General features: G+C 37.2%; 1 protein-coding gene across 2 annotated transcripts in view; it reads right to left on the minus strand.

The window, feature by feature from the left end:
- LOC127858999 (catenin alpha-2-like) overlaps nucleotides 1-18240 on the minus strand; it is a 64070-nt gene that overhangs the window by 29076 nt on the left and 16754 nt on the right. The window contains exons 1-8 of one of the 2 annotated variants that reach the window (XM_052396386.1): nucleotides 15742-15883; nucleotides 9377-9483; nucleotides 9014-9203; nucleotides 8679-8845; nucleotides 8025-8144; nucleotides 3749-3838; nucleotides 2729-2902; nucleotides 1374-1577 (exon numbers count right to left, since the gene is read on the minus strand). In XM_052396386.1, the coding sequence (XP_052252346.1) occupies nucleotides 1374-1577; nucleotides 2729-2902; nucleotides 3749-3838; nucleotides 8025-8144; nucleotides 8679-8845; nucleotides 9014-9203; nucleotides 9377-9466 (1035 nt within the window). In that variant the 5' untranslated portion in view covers nucleotides 9467-9483; nucleotides 15742-15883. Of the gene's footprint in view, nucleotides 1-1373; nucleotides 1578-2728; nucleotides 2903-3748; nucleotides 3839-8024; nucleotides 8145-8678; nucleotides 8846-9013; nucleotides 9204-9376; nucleotides 9484-15741; nucleotides 15884-18240 lie in introns of those variants that run through there. The other variant, XM_052396385.1, reaches the window with a different exon arrangement.

The raw sequence follows: 18240 nt of genomic DNA on the forward strand, positions 1-18240 counted from the left end.
ATAGCCGTATAAGGAATACTGCCCCGCCCCCTGGCGGCCATGTTTTTCAACGGACCCGAACCAAATTTTGAACTCAACCAACATATCATTAAGACAAAATTACATGAAGATTGGGCATCAAATGTGCCTTCTACAGTGTTCACAAGGTTTTTCTTTTTTTTGACCTAGTGACCTAGTTTTTGACCCAGCATGACCCTCACCCAGTTTCGAACTCAGTCGAGGTATCAATGGGACAAATGTTCTGACCAAATTTCATGAAGATCAGACAATAAATGTGGCCTCTAGTGTGTTCACAAGGCAAAATGTTGCAACGCACGACGGACAAAAGGCGATCACAAAAGCTCACCATGAGCACGTTGTGCTCAGGTGAGCTAAAAAGGACATAACAAACACAAGTAAGTGTTAATACCTTAATTAAGGCACAAATAAGTTATGTTTTAGTAAATGTATATAGGTGTTCTGACAAAAACTTAAAAGACATTTAACAGACATTTTTCAAATCGGAAAAAATGACCTGGAAACATAAATGCAATCCATGCTCAGGCATTCAATGCACTGTATTTACCTTAATTCTTGTCTTCCGTATTGGAAATTTTGGTCTACACTATTGGTGGAAAGAGAGAGATACTCTTTCTTTTCAAACCAAAACGAACTGAGTGACATATTTAGGAATGGCTTTAAATATTCTTCAAACCAGAAATGTATTTCCTTGAGAATAAACAGTATTTACTATCAAGTGAAATTTTGCTTTTAATATTATTAAACCTGAACACATTATAACTGAATTATGGTCTTGCAAACAAAAAGAGATTCTTAGCCTTACAAGAAATTAACTATTCTTTAGTCAGCCATAAAAAAATAATTATATTTAATGTACATCCTAACAATACAAATATTAGCTTTAAATTAAACAGTGTTGTTGGAATAGCAATTTATCAGTCAGATGAGTTCAACTTATAAGCCTATGGAGAGGTCTCTTATAAATCATCCGAGGTTCCAGCCCAAAACAAGTCTTTTCTCTTCCTAAGGATGTATCTAACAACTTTAATAAATAAATCCTTTAAACAACTAAAAAAGAAACCAAAAGGTTTGATCATTATAACATCATCTGTATCAAAAAGGCTAACTTAGCCTTTAAAAACTTAAATACTATTGAAACTTCCTGATTGATCATGATATTTATCATACTGTGCGAGGAAACTATTTTTAAAAATCTTAACCCAACAAATTTCACACTGCTTACATGATTCATTCTATTAACAATTGAAACGCAGCTTATAAGCTGAAAATTCATTGATTGATATCAACAATTAAACTTTGAAAAGCAACTGATTTTCGAAACCCAAAACCTACCCAGTGCCCACATCACTTACATTATTCATGTACTCTGTAAGCAGATCCTGCAGTGCCTGCCTCACGGCGTTACACTCCTGTACGATCCTCTCGCGCCGGTCATCACGTGTGCAAGCTGAGTCCGCCATGAGCGCTGCCCCACTGATGATGCTCTCTAGTCTCTCCTCAAGAGAGGGGCGCATGCGGACCTCGTTGTATGTCAGTGGATCCATTATCACCTTTTGCTGAAAAATAAAGATTTATGTTCAGGGCTCCTTTTGGCTCAAAATATTATTTAGCCAAATTAACTGTAGAATCTTCTCCATTACACTGAATTTATCTTAATGATGAGTTAATTGAAGGTAAATATATTTATTTTTAGTCAAATTAGCCATTGATTAATTCAGCAATTGTATAAGGTCTTCTGAATACCCAATATCAGTTTAATGCAATAAAAAACAACAAGTAAACAAGGGCTGTTTGTAAAACATGCATGCCCCCCATATGGGCTGTCTGTTGTAGTGGCAGCCATTGTGTGTATACGATTTTTGTCACTGTGACCTTGACCTTTGACCTAGTGACCTAAAAATCAATAGGGGTCATCTGCGAGTCACGATCAATTTACCTATGAAGTGTCATGATCCTAGGCAAAAGCGTACTTGAGTTATCATCCGAAAATCATTTTACTATTTCAGGTCTCCGTGACCTTGACCTTTGACCTTGTGACCTCAAAATCAATAGGGGTCATCTGCAAGTCATGATCAATCTACCTATGAAGTTTCATGATCCTAGGCGTATGCGTTCTCGAGTTATCATCCGAAAACCATTTTACTATTTCGGGTCACCGTGACCTTGACCTTTGACCTAGTGACCTCAAAATCAATAGGGGTCATCTGCAAGTTATGATCAATCTACCCATGAAGTTTCATGATCCTAGGCGTATGCATTCTTGAGTTATCATCCGGAAACCATTTTACTATTTCGGGTCACCATGACCTTGACCTTTGACCTAGTGACCTCAAAATCAATAGGGGTCATCTGCAAGTCATGATCAATCTACCCATGAAGTTTCATGATCCTAGGCGTATGCGTTCTTGAGTTATCATTCAAAAACCATTTTACTATTTCGGGTCACCGTGACCTTGACCTTTGACCTAGTGACCTCAAAATCAATAGGGGTCATCTGCGAGTCATGATCAATGTACCTATGAAGTTTCATGATCCTAGGCCCAAGCGTTCTTGAGTAATCGTCTGACAACAACCTGGTGGACGGACCCACAGACCGACAAACCGACCGACCGACATGAGCAAAGCAATATACCTCCTCTTCTTCGAAGGGGGGCATAATAAAAATATAATGTTAATTTACAGTCCTAAACCCATCCTGACTAGTTACCATGAGCTCATCCAGCGCTGCAGCCAGCTCCCCTGCCCCCTCGTACGGGTGAGCGTTTGACTGCCCGGTAGCCTGCGCGACCCCAGAGATAGTATTCACAGCGTCACAAAGCTGCTCATACGCCCAGTCTCTGTTGGCACGGGCGGCAGCGAGCTCTGGGTGACGAACATAGGCCTGCAGTGGGGAAAACAAATGAGTCTCCCTTTAGGAAACGGGTATTAATGCATGTGCATAAAGTGTCTTCCCAGATTATCCTGTGCAGTCCGCTGTAACTGCATTCTCGCTAAGAAGAACCTTTATTTGACAAAAAATTACCACAAAGGAGGAAAATGTCGTCCCTGTTCAACCTAGGCTAATCTGGGGTGACACTTTTTTCATATGCATTAAGTTCTTTTTCCTCCAGATTGCTGCTACAATGTTTATGTTGAACTAAGGTGGCAAATAGAAGTGCAAAATGAAATATCCACAATCAACAGTGACAGATGTAAAAAGAGAAAATGGCATGCCTCATTTTAACAGCATATCCCAGGGATGCAAAGATCACATACATTTGCATATACAAATCAGTTCAGGACTTGCCTTCACATAAGATTGCCAGCAAATGTTATTTAATTTATTGTGTAACTCAGTTAGGGTTACAAAACTTCCATATAAGAGGTAACAATACATACGCTGTTAAAATGAGGAATAGCCTTTACTCTGTATGAGTAAAGGTATACTTGCCAAAAATGAGTAGAAATCTAGATTTAACCTTAACCCATTATTTCACTAGTGGACCCAAATCATGATAAAATGGGTCTTTTGTCACATGCATATAGCATAATTCCAGACTAGCCTGTGCAGTCCCAAGATATGGTCAGGGGCCAACCTGTCTGCTTATGAGATTACAGAACCTTGCATGACTTAATTCTAGACAGCATAGCAATTGCGTAAGCTGGTCTGAAGATATGCCGGCAGCATATTGCATAAGATCCATTTTTGCACAACTCTGGTTATTTGTTCAATCATTGTTCTGGGTACCTTGGAGGCAGTGAGAAGCATCATGCTGCTCTTCTTCAGTGTTGCCCGGGACGCAGCCAGGTCGTCACGGCGGCGGGGATCCTTTAGGTCCTGCAAGTCATGAACATGTGACAGTTTAAATATAATTTCTCTACCTTTTAACAGTTCAATCTTTCCATTATATGACAGACTATCATGTGTTAACAACTTTACTGTTAATCCACAACTCACGTTAATTTAGATCATGATAATGAAACAAGAGGGCCTGAAAGGCCCAAAGTCGCTCACCTGAGATAAAAAGAAATGACCTTTTCTTTGCAGCCCAAGATATCAATTGAACAAATGTTCTAACCAAGTATCATGAAGAATGAACAACAAATGGCCCCTTGGCGGCCATGTTTTTTTAACAGACCTGAACCATTTTTTAACTCTTCCAAGATATATGTCCAAATTTCATGAAGATTGGGAAAAAAATGTGTCTTCTAGACTGTTCACATGTTGTCACTATATACATATAAAGAAAACTGCCCCACTCCCTGGCGGCCATGTTTTTTCACTGATCACGACCATTTTCAAACTCGTCCGAGACATCCACATAACTAATGTTTTGACAAAATTTCATGATAATTAGGCAAAACATGTGACTTCTAGAGTGTTCACAAGCTTTTTTACTATATAAATATAAGGAAAAAGACCCCCCCCCCCCTGGCGGCCCTGTTTTTTTACCGATCCAAACCATTATCGAACTCAACTGTCCTATCCAGGTGTGGAAGTGCGGTCTCCTTCGCTTACGCAAATGAACCGGTCACAGGATAGTAACAAGTTATGTAACTTTGTAAGCACTTATGTAATGCGGAAATATTTATCTGACAAACTTTTATTTCCGGTCCGGATGAATATACTGACTGGTTGTAATTCAATTTACTAAAGGCGTTCAGTCAGGGACGCCTAAATACACTCAAAGAATTTATTTATAAGTGAAAACCAAGGCAGCTTTAACAAAAATAACTAATTTTTATTCCAAGCACTCGGAAAAGAAGAACAATGACAGACAAGGGACAAAATTGTCACAAAACCAGGTTTTCATTGTGAAAAAAAATCTGATTAAGGGAGACAACTCAAACTGAACTTTTGAAATGAACAAACAAAATTAACCCCCTTTGTAAGTTTGTTTCAAAATAAATCTATTTTAAGTTGTGGTGACCTTGACATTGGAGATATTGACGTGATTCTTTCGTGCGACACACCGTCCCATGATGGTGAACAAATGTTCCAAATAATTGTAAAATCTCACAATGAATGACATAGTTATGGCCCAGACAAGCTCATTTATTGCCAATTTTGACCTTTGAACTCAAAGTGTGACCTTGACCTTGGAGATATCGACGTAATTATTTCGCGCGACACACCGTCCAATGATGGTGAACAAATGTGCCAAATGATTTTAAAACATGACAATGAACGACATAGTTATGGCCCGGACAAGCTTGTTCCGCCAGCCAGCCAGCCCGCCAGCCAGCCCGCCCGTATTCGCCAATCGAATAACCAGTTTTTTCCTTCGGAAAACCTGGTTAAAAATTAAGAACAGGTACAAGCCAAGTCTAAAGAATCTAAGTATCGTTACAAAAATGAACAACATACAGCAAATACCTTAATGTATGTAAAAAGAAGTTCAAAATCTGTCCAAAATAAACTGATATTAATATAAGTTACTGTTAGTCTAGAAAGTGCTTCAAAAATCTAGTTTACAAAATAGGTATAATTTAATCTAAAGATCAATATTTATGGAGATTAGGAAACTTCAGTGAATCAAATGTAAAAATAAGACAAATTTACTAGTTATTGAAATAGATTAGAGTCTTTCTAATTTAGAAAATGCCAAATAAAAATATTCTAAATAATAAGAATAATTTAGAAAATAATGCCAAAATGTCTTGATGCTGGTGTTAAAAATAATTTAGAGTTTAATTATTTTAAAATTCCAACCTTTTTCAAGAGCTGTTAACTTTTCAAGAAAGCATCAAGAGGTGTTTAAATTAGCCCAAACAGCTTATTTTATACAGTTCAGAAGAGACCAATGGCAGAGTAGTCAATTTTCCCTCAGAACAGTGCATTTATCAATGATCAATATCTTCCCAAATTCCAGAGCAGAACTAAAAATAGATTACTGAACCAGGTTAAACAAGGGAGATAAATACTGCAAAATCATGTACATGTTGTCTTTCTTTCAGTTATCTCTTAGTTGAAAGGCTTATCATACGTGTTAATGACTAAAACAGTTATGTTAACTATGAAAATTCTGTGTTATAAAAAATTACATAACACAGTTAATGTCACATAATAATGACATAATAAAACCAAACTTTACTACACAGGAAACCAATGTTCTGACCAAATTTCATGAAGATTGAGCAAACTAGTAAGTTAACAAGATTTTACTATAGCCATATAAGGAAAAATGCACCGCCCCTTGGCAGCCATGTTTTTTTAAGCCAAGGTTACCATTTTTGAACTCATCCAAGATATCATTGGGACAAATAATCTGAGCAAGTTTCATGAAGATCGGAAAATAAATGTGGTCTCTAGAGTGTTAACAAGGTTTTACTATAGCCATATAAGGAAAAATGCCCCGCCTACTGGGGGCCATGTTTTTCAACCAACGGACATCATTTTCAAACTCGTCCAAGATATCATAGGGATGAATGTTCTGACCAAGTTTTATGAGGATCTGACAATAAATGTGGCCTCTAGAGTGTAAACAAGATTTTGCTATAGCCATATAAGGAAAAATGCCCCGCCCCTTGGCAGCCATGTTTTTCAAGCAAACGTTACCATTTTCGAACTCATCCAAGATATCATTGAAACCAATCTTCTGACCAAATTTCATGAAGATTGGACAATAAATGTGGCCTCTAGAAAGTGAACAAGGCAAATGATGACGTCGCACAACGCACGACTGACGACGGACAAAAGGCAATCACAAAAGCTCACCATGAGCAGGTTGTGCTCAGGTGAGCTAAAAAGGTAATTTTTGTTTGGTGCAATTCATGAAATGACACTTGTACAGTGCTCTCCCTTCTTAAACAAGAGCACCGCATAACAGGTTCCAAGCTCGGCTGCGAAAGCTTGTCAGTTTTTTATGTTTTTTTTAGAGGTCACAGTGACCTTGACCTTTGACCTAGTGACCCAAAATGGGTGTGGCGTGTTGAACTCATCAAGGTGCATGTACATATGAAGTTTCAAAGTTGTAGGTGGAAGCACTGTGATGTCAGAGGCAAAGTTAAAGTTTTATATAAGAGGTCACGGTGACCTTGACCTTTGACCTAGTGACCCAAAAATGGGTGTGGCGTGTAGAACTCATCAAGGTGCATGTACATATGAAGTTTCAAAGTTGTAGGTGGAAGCACTATGATGTTAGAGGCAAAGTTAAAGCTTTATATTAGAGGTCACAGTGACCTTTACCTTTGACCTAGTGACCCAAAAATGGGAGTGGCGTGTAAAACTCATCAAGGTGCATGTACATATGAGGTTTCAAAGTTGTAGGTGGAAGCACTGTGATGTTAGAGGCAAAGTTAAAGTTTTATATTAGAGGTCACAGTGGCCTTGACCTTTGACCTAGTGACCCAAAAATGAGTGTGGCATGTAGAACTCATCAAGATGCATGTACATACGAAGTTTCAAAGTTGTAGGAAGAAGCACTATGATGTTAGAGGCAAAGTTAAAGTTTTATATCAGAGGTCATAGTGACCTTGACCTTTGACCTAGTGACCCAAAAATGGGTGTGACGTGTATAACTCATCAAGGTGCATGTACATATGAAGTTTCAAAGTTGTAGGTGGAAGCACTTTAATTTTAGAGCCAATGTAAAGGTTTTAGCACGACGCCTGGACGGCGAAGAAGCTATGACAATACCTAGGAGTTTTCTCCGAAAACAGCCAAGCTAATAAAATTGCAAACGGTAAATAAAGAGGACATCCATTGGAATGTCAGTCTGAAACTTGGCTGATAAATATTGAAAATCATACTTCTTTTTGTTTTAAAGACAGACACTGTCACAGTGCAAAGGTCAAGAATATATGATATTTAATGTTAGCTTTGATTGCATGAGTCAGGCTAATGGGATTACAAAAGAATGTGATCAATGCCATCTCCACGTAACGCCTCCGTACCACCTGTTTCTGTGCAGCACGTTCAGACTGCTGTAATATTAACTTGGATTGCATAATCAGGCTCATGGGATTATTATATATTAAAGTGAAGAATGTCATCCCAAAAGTGGCACATTACGCCAGCTTACCGCCTGTCTCTGTGCAGCCCGTTCAGAAAGCTCTACGACACTCTTGCCAAACTCCTTAAAGCTATCCATCAGCTCCTGGTGGCTCGAGGCGTTACGGATCCGGTCAAGGTCATTCTCCACCTACAAAGCATAACATAGCATACCATAGCACATCCAACTGTGTAGCTTCTAAAAAATCATAATCCTTATTGATTTTTATTACTGATATTTTCATAACTGCAAATATGCATATTAAAGAAATATTATCTAGGTACTATAGGGTCCAAAAAATGATTCTTTGTTTGATTGGAGCTTTTGCTTTTTTCAAAAGTAATTAAGGCTTATTATGACAGTCAGTTAAAATATGCGACTTATCCTTGGTAGCTTGTTTACTATTACTTAAGTCATGCTAGTATAAACTGAAAACCGCCCTCCTTAGATCAGAAATAAAAATAGAATGGCAATAGACCAATTCTCACACAAGGTATTTGGCTGGTCCAGAAATCAAATGTTGGACATAAAATCTTAAATATTTTTTTAAGTCATTTGAAAACAAATAATAATGCTAGTGTAAATTTAATGCCTTATCTTGGATAACTGCAAAATAAGCACAAATAATAATGAGACAAGTTAAAAGGCATGCTTTAAAAAGAACAAAAAGTATGGGTAACATACCACTCTGAGTGACTTAAGCAGTAGGTGAACATCCACCATATCTGCGAGGATGAGCAGCCGTGTCACAGCAGACAGAAGGGAGCGTGCAGCCCTCACCATGGCCCCTCGCTTCATGGAGGAACATGGGTCTGCAGCAAACTCCTCTGATGCAACCCCCATGGCTGCTCCTGTGAAGAGATTTAGACGTAATATCGGACAAAAGCATGTAGAAATCAAGCGGGGATGGCCGTTTTTCACAAATTTGATACTCAAAATGTTCACAATTTAAAGAAGTTTACCATTCAAATTTTTATTATTTTCAAAAATTCGCGACTCAGTTTTTCGCAGCCATGTACCTGTAGACCTAACTTCATCAACTGCGGCCAGCATGTCTTCCTTAACGTCAGGGTTCTCATTGGCGATCTCTTCTCCTGACTCCACAAAGTTCTGGGTGGCCCTCTGCACAGCTGCTGCCAACACATGGCCTTTCTTAGACCGACCCTTCTTTTTGGTAGAGGGCCCTTTTTGGTTAACAAGTGTTGTGACCTGTTAAGAAAGGAAATGTTATATCAACATCATACTCTGAATTAAACAAAGTGTTTGCATTTTTTTAACTAAATGAAACAGCAAGCAATTAAACAATTTGTTTGGAGTAATGCACATACTGAAATAATTAAATTTCTTCATATCAAATGCATTTAACAGAGAAAGCCCCTTACCTGTGTTACTAATGGCTCCAGAGTCTTTTCAACAGATTTTGTGCGAATTTCTAAATTTCTTGGATCCCATTTTATGTTCAGTGTTCCCATTTTGTAGTTGTAAAGTCCTGTCAAAGAAAAAATTAATATGAAAACATGAATAATTTGGGCTGAGCTTGAATTAACAAGAGCTGCCCCTAAATATAGGGCTCAGATATTCTTCTGCATTGATAGTGTAATCAAAGGTATTTTTCTGTTACCTGAAATTATGACTACAAAGACATACTTGCTGTTAAGTATCTGTAGTATTTACATAGAATATGCAATCTCAAAGCTGCAAATTTAAAGATCTAAACATAAAAATATTTAACCTATAAAATTTGTTGAATTTTGTTTTGAATGCAATGTATTAATCTACAATATATACATGTATGCACAAAATTACAGCACAATTCTTCCATCGAAATGCAAGGCATTACTGTAAACAATTTTTCTATTTTATGTTACAATAGCCTTAACCCAAACTGACCTAAAGGAAATCCCATCCTAGGTCTGTTTGAGAGCTATCCAAAAGCTAGTTGTCTTTAGATATTAACAAATTGTGTAATTGGCTTTCCCAGATCCAAGTTTATGAGCTCTTGATACTAACTAGGAAGATGGATGTTGAAAGGTGTGTCTTTCTTACACCTTAAAACAGGAGTTGTTATCTGAACAAAGCATTTTGATTGAATTGAATTAAACCCAATTGGGATGAATAAGATACAGCCGAGTGATTGGTTGCGCTGGTTTGTAGTTTCAGTAATCTAACTCACAGCAACTAACATAGCAATCTTACTCAATACAGTGGCATACATGCCATACATTTTCAGACCATTTCCGGGACATTGATCTCAATTTTCCGGGACATTGGCCGATTTTCCAGGACATGTATACATATAGCAATATATAGACATAAATGCATATTTGGTACGCATTTTTTTCACATCGTAAATAGCTAAGTTGGAAAGCCTACAGTATCCGAAATACACTAGATCTTTTAACGTCAAATTAAACATTGCTACTTCCGTTACTAGATACAAGCCACGTGTTTTTCGTGTTAGAAAAGAGCACCAAATTGCTATTGTGTACATGTTACATCATCTGCAGGAAGAAACACTTAGTTAAAAGTATAATTTTCTGGGATACATTTAGGGTGTCCAAAAAGTAAGAGCGTCCGAAAATCTAGTGCAATTATGTAGAGCTGTAACGATTCACCCATCATTCAATTCGATTCAATTTCGATACCAAATGGTCCGATTCGAATATTTTCGATTTGATTCAAATTAAACTATTTGCTGCTTATTTTGCAAAGTATTTCATGTTTGGTTTGTCCAGAGCATGAATTAATATGTTTGGTATTTGTTATTAACTTATTATGTTGTACTTTTAAAGTGTTTAATTTTTTAAATAAATTTTAAAATGCAACATTGTTTTATAAGTAACACATTTATTGAACAAAACTTCCTGTTGAGTTATTCTTAAATAACATAAAATGCACAATGTATCACATGTGTTTAACAGAAAACAAAAAACATGTAAGTATATGAAAACAACTTCCAGTTGACTTCTTAACAGAATGCACACAGTTTAGTAAACAAACCATATGGGTAACTTATGTCAACAACAAAAGTTTTGCAAGTTGCATTTGCATCAGAACCTTCGCAAAACCCGAAATGTTTTGGTGCGTCTTCGGCGTGGTGCGTCTTTCGGCGTGGTTGAAGAAGCCATTTTACCGGCTGATTGAATGCTCAGCATGTTATTCATTCATTCATTGGATGCCAAATTGGCTATTGACCAATCACAAGAAGTATTACAAATGACAAGAACGTTTAGACGACGGATTTGGAAAGTAAGGTTTAACATGCTGATCAATCGGGATTGCAGAGAATCAAATCGAAATTGGCCTTATTGGTATCGAAATTGAATTGGCGGCGTTGAACAGGTTGCATCGAACGGAAACGTTACAGCTCTACAATTACGGCAAGTCACAATGGTGCTTACAATTGCAGGGGTTTTTTTTAGAAAAAGGGGAAGACGCTGGACGCTGGGTAAAAGGGGAAAATAGAGCGCGAAAGAGACATATTTGGGGAAAAATAAAAACTTTTCATTTCAACTCTATAACTCACCTGCAGACTTCAGGGTTGTTTTTTTAGAAAAGAGGCAAGTCTCTAACCTTTTTGTTCTTAAACACATGAACAAGTATAGTATTAAAGTAAAAGTCCTAAATAAAGTTGCAGGGGTAGATCTAATAATGGGAAATGTTTTCAACTGGGGCCGGGCGACGATGTCAATATTGTGATTTCAATTTCATGATGAATGGGTAAATGCTTTAGATCTGCTACAGTATTGTAAGGGAAAGGTGCGGCAGCTGCCGATTGTGTACTTTCACTTTCACAATGTTGGATGTTGATTACATGTACCTCCGAATCTTGCTGGGTTTCAACGGTTTTTGATGATTCATTCTTAAAAAATGCGTCGACCCACAGGGTTTTTTTTTTAGAAAAAGGGGAAGACGCTGGACGCTGGGTTAAAGGGGAAAATCTAGCGCGAAAGAGACATATTTGGGGAAAAAATAAAAACTGTTCATTTCAATGTCTATAACTCACCTACAGACTTCAGGTTTTTTTTAGAAAAAGAGGCATGTCTCTGACCTTTTTGTTCTTAAACACATGAACAAGTATGATATTAAAGTCAAAGTCCTAAAAAAGTTGCAGGTGTAGATCTAATAATGGGAAATGTTTTCAACTGGGGCCGGGGAACGATGTCAATACTATGATTTCAATTTCATGATGAATGGGTTGACGATCTAGATCTGCTACAGTATTGGCAGGGAAAGGTGCGGCAGCTGCCGATTGTCTACTTTTACTTTCACAATAATCCGACAGTATTAATCGATGTTGATTACATGTACCTCCGAATCCTGCAGGGTTTCAACGGTTTTTGATGATTCATTCTTAAAAAATGCGTCAACACAATTAATTTTTTCCGAGTCCGAACGTTTTATTTTGTTCGTGTATGAACACCAATTGTGAGACTTTTTTTCTGTTTTAACGTTTTTATCTTGGCTTTCACATAACCCGGATGAAAACTCGACTGGTTTCCGGTAATTAATTGACGAAACACCCTTCTCGCGCAAGACCGGAATCCAGTAAAATAGTCACATGATTAATACGATTAGTTGCCCGGTTTCCATGACGTAATTTAAGAGCTATATATAGAATCACTGGGATTCCCAGATTTGAGTGTTCGTCGGAAGAGAGAGAGAGAGAGCGAGATCGTTGTACATGGTACAAATTGGATAAGTGTCGACTTCCCAAAAGAAAAAAAAACATTTCCTTGAGAGTAAAATATTATATTTTGGTGAACAAAATTATATTTTTGGAGGGGAAATGGTATTTTTAGGGGAAAGATTCTGGTAGCGGAAGACGCCGAATATCGGCGTCACTTTCTTAGTAAAAAAAAACCCTGACCCAATTAATATTTTCCGAGTCTGAACGTTTTATTTTGTTTGTGTATGAACGCCAATTGTGGGACTTTTTTCTTTTTAACGTTTATATCTTGGCTTTCACATAACCCGGATGAAAATTCGACTGGTTTCCGGTAATTAATTGACGAAACACCCTTCTCGCACAAGACCGGAATCCAGTAAAATAGTCACATGATTAATACGATTAGTTGCCCGGTTTCCATGACGTAATTTAAGAGCTATATTTAGAATCACTGGTATTCCCAGATTTGAGTGTTCGTCGGGAGAGAGAGCAAGATCGTTGTACATGGTACAAATTGGATAAGTGTCGACTTCCCAAAAGAAAAAAACATTTCTTTGAGGGTAAAATATTACATTTTGGTGAAAAATGATATTTTTGGAGGGGAAATTGTGTTTTTAGGGGAAAAATTCTGGTAAGGGAAGACGCCGAATATCGGTGTCACTTTCTTAGTAAAAAAAACACCTGAATTGCAAAAGCAATTCAAATTCAGTTATTATTTTTATAGTTATAATTACTGGGAGTTTCGAACAAGACAGAAATAAACCTAGTGAGGATGACAATTTCATATGCTTAATTTTTGTACTCAACTTCTTTGTCGGTTAAACGTGCGAACACAACTTGTTTTTTATTTTCTTATCAACGATGTTAGACTTCAGATGTGTGATTAAACAACTCCTTTCACCTTTGCCCTTACGCAGAGGGAAATTATAACATAGTATATTAAAGCCAATTAACAATCACATAAATCAATGCTGCCTTTTCGGTTTGACTGCGAACAAGAGACAATCGATATAACTAGAAATGGCGCGGCAGAGGCCGACGCGTATCCCCACGCCCAATGTTTGACCTAGGTGTGCCCCAGGGTTGGTAATGGGGCCATGCATAGCTGAGATTGACCGTATTGTCATAAGAGAAGTTCATCATCAATTAGAAGTGAATTGGTGTAGAAATGAAGAAGTTATAGTAAAAGGCAATTTTGGGTGGGTGTGACATATGTGGGCAGGGCGCCCCAGGGTTGGTAATTGTGCCATGCATAGTTGAGATTGACCGTATTGTCATAAGAGAAGTTCAGTATCAATTTGAAGTGAATCGGTGTAGAAATGAAGAAATTATAGTAAAAGGCAATTTTGGGCGGGTGTGGTCTATGTGGGCGGGGCCCCAGGGTTGGTAATGGGGCCATGCATAGTTGAGATTGACCGTATTGTCATAAGAGAGGTTCAGTATCAATTTGAAGTGAATCTGTGTAGAAATGAAGAAATTATAGTAAAAGGCAATTTTGGGTGGGTGTGGTCTATGTGGGCGGGGCCCCAGGGTTGGTAATGGGGCCATGCATAGTTGAGATTGACCCTAATGTCATAAGAGAAGTTCAGTATCAATTTGAAGTGAATCCGTGTAGAAATGAAAAAATTATAGTAAATGGAATTTTTTGGTGGGTGTGGCCTATGTGGGCGGGTGCCCAGGGTTGGGATTGGGGCCATGCATAGTTGAGATTGACCCTAATGTCATAACAAAAGTTCAGTATCAATTTGAAGTGAATCCGTGTAGAAATGAAAAAATTATAGTAAATGGAAATTTTTGGTGGGTGTGGCCTATGTGGGCGGGGCGCCCCAGGGTTGGGAATGGGGCCATGCATGGTTGAGATTGACCGTATTGTCATAAGAGAGGTCCAGTATCAATTTGAAGTGAATCGGTGTAGAAATAAAGAAGTAAATGTAAAATAACCTAAAAAAATGAGTGATAATTTCTGACGCGGCCCCACCCCAACCGCTATAACTTTTGACCCAGGGGTCAGATCAAAATTCCAAATAGTGCAGGGTCGCACATATGCTCATAGCTACCATGTGTGTAAGTTTCAAGGTTATAGTGCTTTTAGTGTAGGAGGAGATAGTGGCCAGGACGGACGGACAGACAGACAGACAGACAGACAGACGGACGGCGGAGATAACCACAATATCCCCACCTTTTTTTCAAAAAGCGTGGGGATAATAACAGGACCCCTGTTAATTGATCGTTTTGAAACGTAGCGTAGTCACTTATTCGGGTAGGCATTGCCATGGAGACGCTGCGGATTAGTGGGAACACAGATTCGAGGTGCAGTTAAGCCTAAGATAAGGTACATGTATATATGGATTTTGTAAATACGGGACATTTGACAGATTTCCGGGACTGCGGGACATGTTCTTCATTTCCGGACCAATCCCGGACAATCCGGGACGTATGGCATGTATAACAGTGGTGTATGACAGTGGTGATGATTTTGTTGTGATTACAATTATAAGTTATGGTTTAGCCATACTTAAGCTTTAAAAAAATTAAAGCAGAAATGTCAATGGCATAGTCTTTTTAATAATTTATTCTATGTATTAACATGTTGTTCAGGCGAGAATGATTATTTCTTTAGTACCACATGAATACTGTGTTACAGGCTACTTCTATGTCAAAGCATTCATCTTCTTCTTTGCGTTCGCGCATCAAAGCATTCATGAAATGAGAAGGACTCGCCTGTTTTGAACCTGATTCATTTTAAGATTGCGCATCTTATTGATCTCAATACACGACACGCATCTTGTAAATAGAATTGAAATCAATAGTGAGGTTTCAAGAAACATAAAGTTGGTTAAAAACACCAGCAAACGGACAACTAAACATGTTCTACCAAGTTCCAGTCATTTTGAGATTATTTCGGCGAAATTTAAACTGGGTGGGGTAACACGAAATCTATATTATTTAACTCTACAAAACACGATCGCCCGTTCACGAGATCAGTAAATATAATTAAGCTAAAAAATGTCCATTCAAACATCACATAGATGTATCCACTTAAGACGAATATTAATGCATGCACCAACATTAACTTACCTATAATTTATTTTTTGTGAGTAAACATATGTATTTCCGGATAGTGAGTCATTACAACTTCCGCTTTTACGTGTTCAGGTGCTACTGAATTGCGACTCAATTTCAATCCTTCATTTTTGTCTTTCGGCTATAAATCCTTGTTATATACTTTTTTTTCTTAATATTGTCTTATTAAATGAACACTTTTTCATGATAACATAATGTAATGTTCGTACTTAATTATTAGTATAGCCAATACATGGAACAGCCAAGAATTTGAAGCATTTTAATGAAGTCTTAAACCGATAACACAATTGTCATAATTTAGCCGTTTGATTTGTAGATTATTTGATTTAAAACGAATACATAAAAAACAACATGCGGCAAAAAAAATAACACATGCATATCAAGATGCAGAATACCAAAGCATAATTTATATTTAATTATGATTGCGACTTGAAGATCCCATATGTAATCAAAGCGCTGAAGTTGTTCGCTTTTGTATAACACAACTCAGTTTTCAAAATTATATTATAGCTTTTTATGTCGCAAATTTGAAATTAACACAACCCATTCACTTTTATAAAGAGTGTGTCTTAAAGCACAGGTCGAGATGTGTTGTTTTTTTTCAAATCATTAATAAAAAAGATAATTTAAAGGGATCTTTTCACGATTTGGTAAATTGACAAAATTGAAAAAAGTTGTTTCAGATTCGTAAGTTTTCGTTTTAGTTATGATATTTGTGAGGAAACAGTAATACTGAACATTAACCATTCTCTAATATAGCCATTATATGCATCTTTTGACGATTTTAAAACCTAAAAATTATAAAGCGTTGCAACGCGAAACGATTGAATAATTTGGAGAGTTCTGTTTTTGTCGTTAAATTTTGTGAAACTACGAAGATTGCTTATATAAGGTATAAAATACGTCAAGAATGTATACTCGGCGGAATAGCTCAGTAGGCTAAAGCGTTTATACTTCAGGACTCTGGCAGGACTCCAGGGGTCACTGGCACTCTGGATCAGCAGACGATTTATTTCATAAATCAATCTCTGGGTTAATAGTCGCCATCTTTCGAACTACTTTCAAAAGTACAACTACAACAATAACAGTAGAAGACAATTTTAATTGCGAAAAGTTGAAAAATTGAGTACATGTGTCACGGTTGTTGAGTGGAATAGTGTTATTTTCAACTGTGTACGAAGCATGTGAACTGGTAGTGGAATAACCGAATTGTTGGTGGAAATGGAATTTAGAAATATATATAATACAGTAATTCATCATTTTTCATGTCATGATCGTGTAGAATTATCATCAGCATCATTTCTGTGGAACATTGCAATATTCACAATACAAGTGTTTCATAGCTATGGTGCTTTTGACATAGTTCACTAACCATCAAGACTGAAATGATTCATGCACACAGTCGTGAGGTAAAGTAAATAATTGAATTTGTGCAGAATGTTTATTTTTTACAAATTATTATTTAATTTAACCAATTTATTTTAGATAGATTGCACTGAAACTCAAAGTCTAAAGCTTAGAAAGACACTTAAGCCAGTTTTCTGAGAAGAAACAATACTTGTTCAGAGTATAGCAGGCTCATGCGGCCTCTGGTTTATTTATTTGGCCTCGGCCTTTAACCTGGGTCGCTTTGATTATAGGTGTTTAGCCCCCATATCAACAAGGCTTTCTCGACCTTATATGTACTTATTCATATTGTTTAAAGATTTTGAGAACCCTCGCTCAGTGCCAGTGGGGATAAAACAGGGACCTTCTTATAGCTAGATGAATGCATCAAATATGCCAGCAACACTTTATAATCAATAACTTTATAATTGATGATTCTGTTCTTTTAACTACATTACTAATTTACCAAAACAAAGTGATACACATTTTTATGCTCCCAAAGGAGGGCATATAGTGATCGCACTGTCCTTCTGTCTATCCGTCACACTTTGCATTTAGGTTTCGAAAAAATGCTCATAACTTCTATGTCGCTTCAGATGTAACATTCATATTTGGTATGCATGTGTATATGGACAAGGCCTTCCCATACACACACAAATTTTGACCCCTTTGACATTGAACTTAGGGTCGGCGTTTAGGTTTTGAAAAATGCTCATAACTTCTATCAAAGCGTTTATCATCCTACGGAGACAGCTCTTGTTTTTGCTACTGTCCTCTGCACAAACCATGATATATCTGCATATATGCATCCAACCAAATCAGTAAAACTATTTGTCACTTAATTACAGTAAACTTATTGCATGTTAACTTTTCAACAATATATATATATCTTGAATCTTGATCTTGAAAAAAACACACATCAAACTTCAAATTGTTTAAGTAAAATATAGGCTTTAATTGGTATTGTGACATTGACAACACTCATGCATGCGACTATACAATTACACAAATATGGAACACATTATTTATGAGAAATTCCAACACATCAACATAACGGCTCAGATTTAAGGCAGATAATCTAGTGCTTTTTTGCTGCCATTTTTACTA

This window comes from Dreissena polymorpha, chromosome 14, assembly GCF_020536995.1.
Source record: "Dreissena polymorpha isolate Duluth1 chromosome 14, UMN_Dpol_1.0, whole genome shotgun sequence".
Classification (NCBI taxonomy): Eukaryota; Metazoa; Mollusca; class Bivalvia; order Myida; family Dreissenidae; genus Dreissena; species Dreissena polymorpha.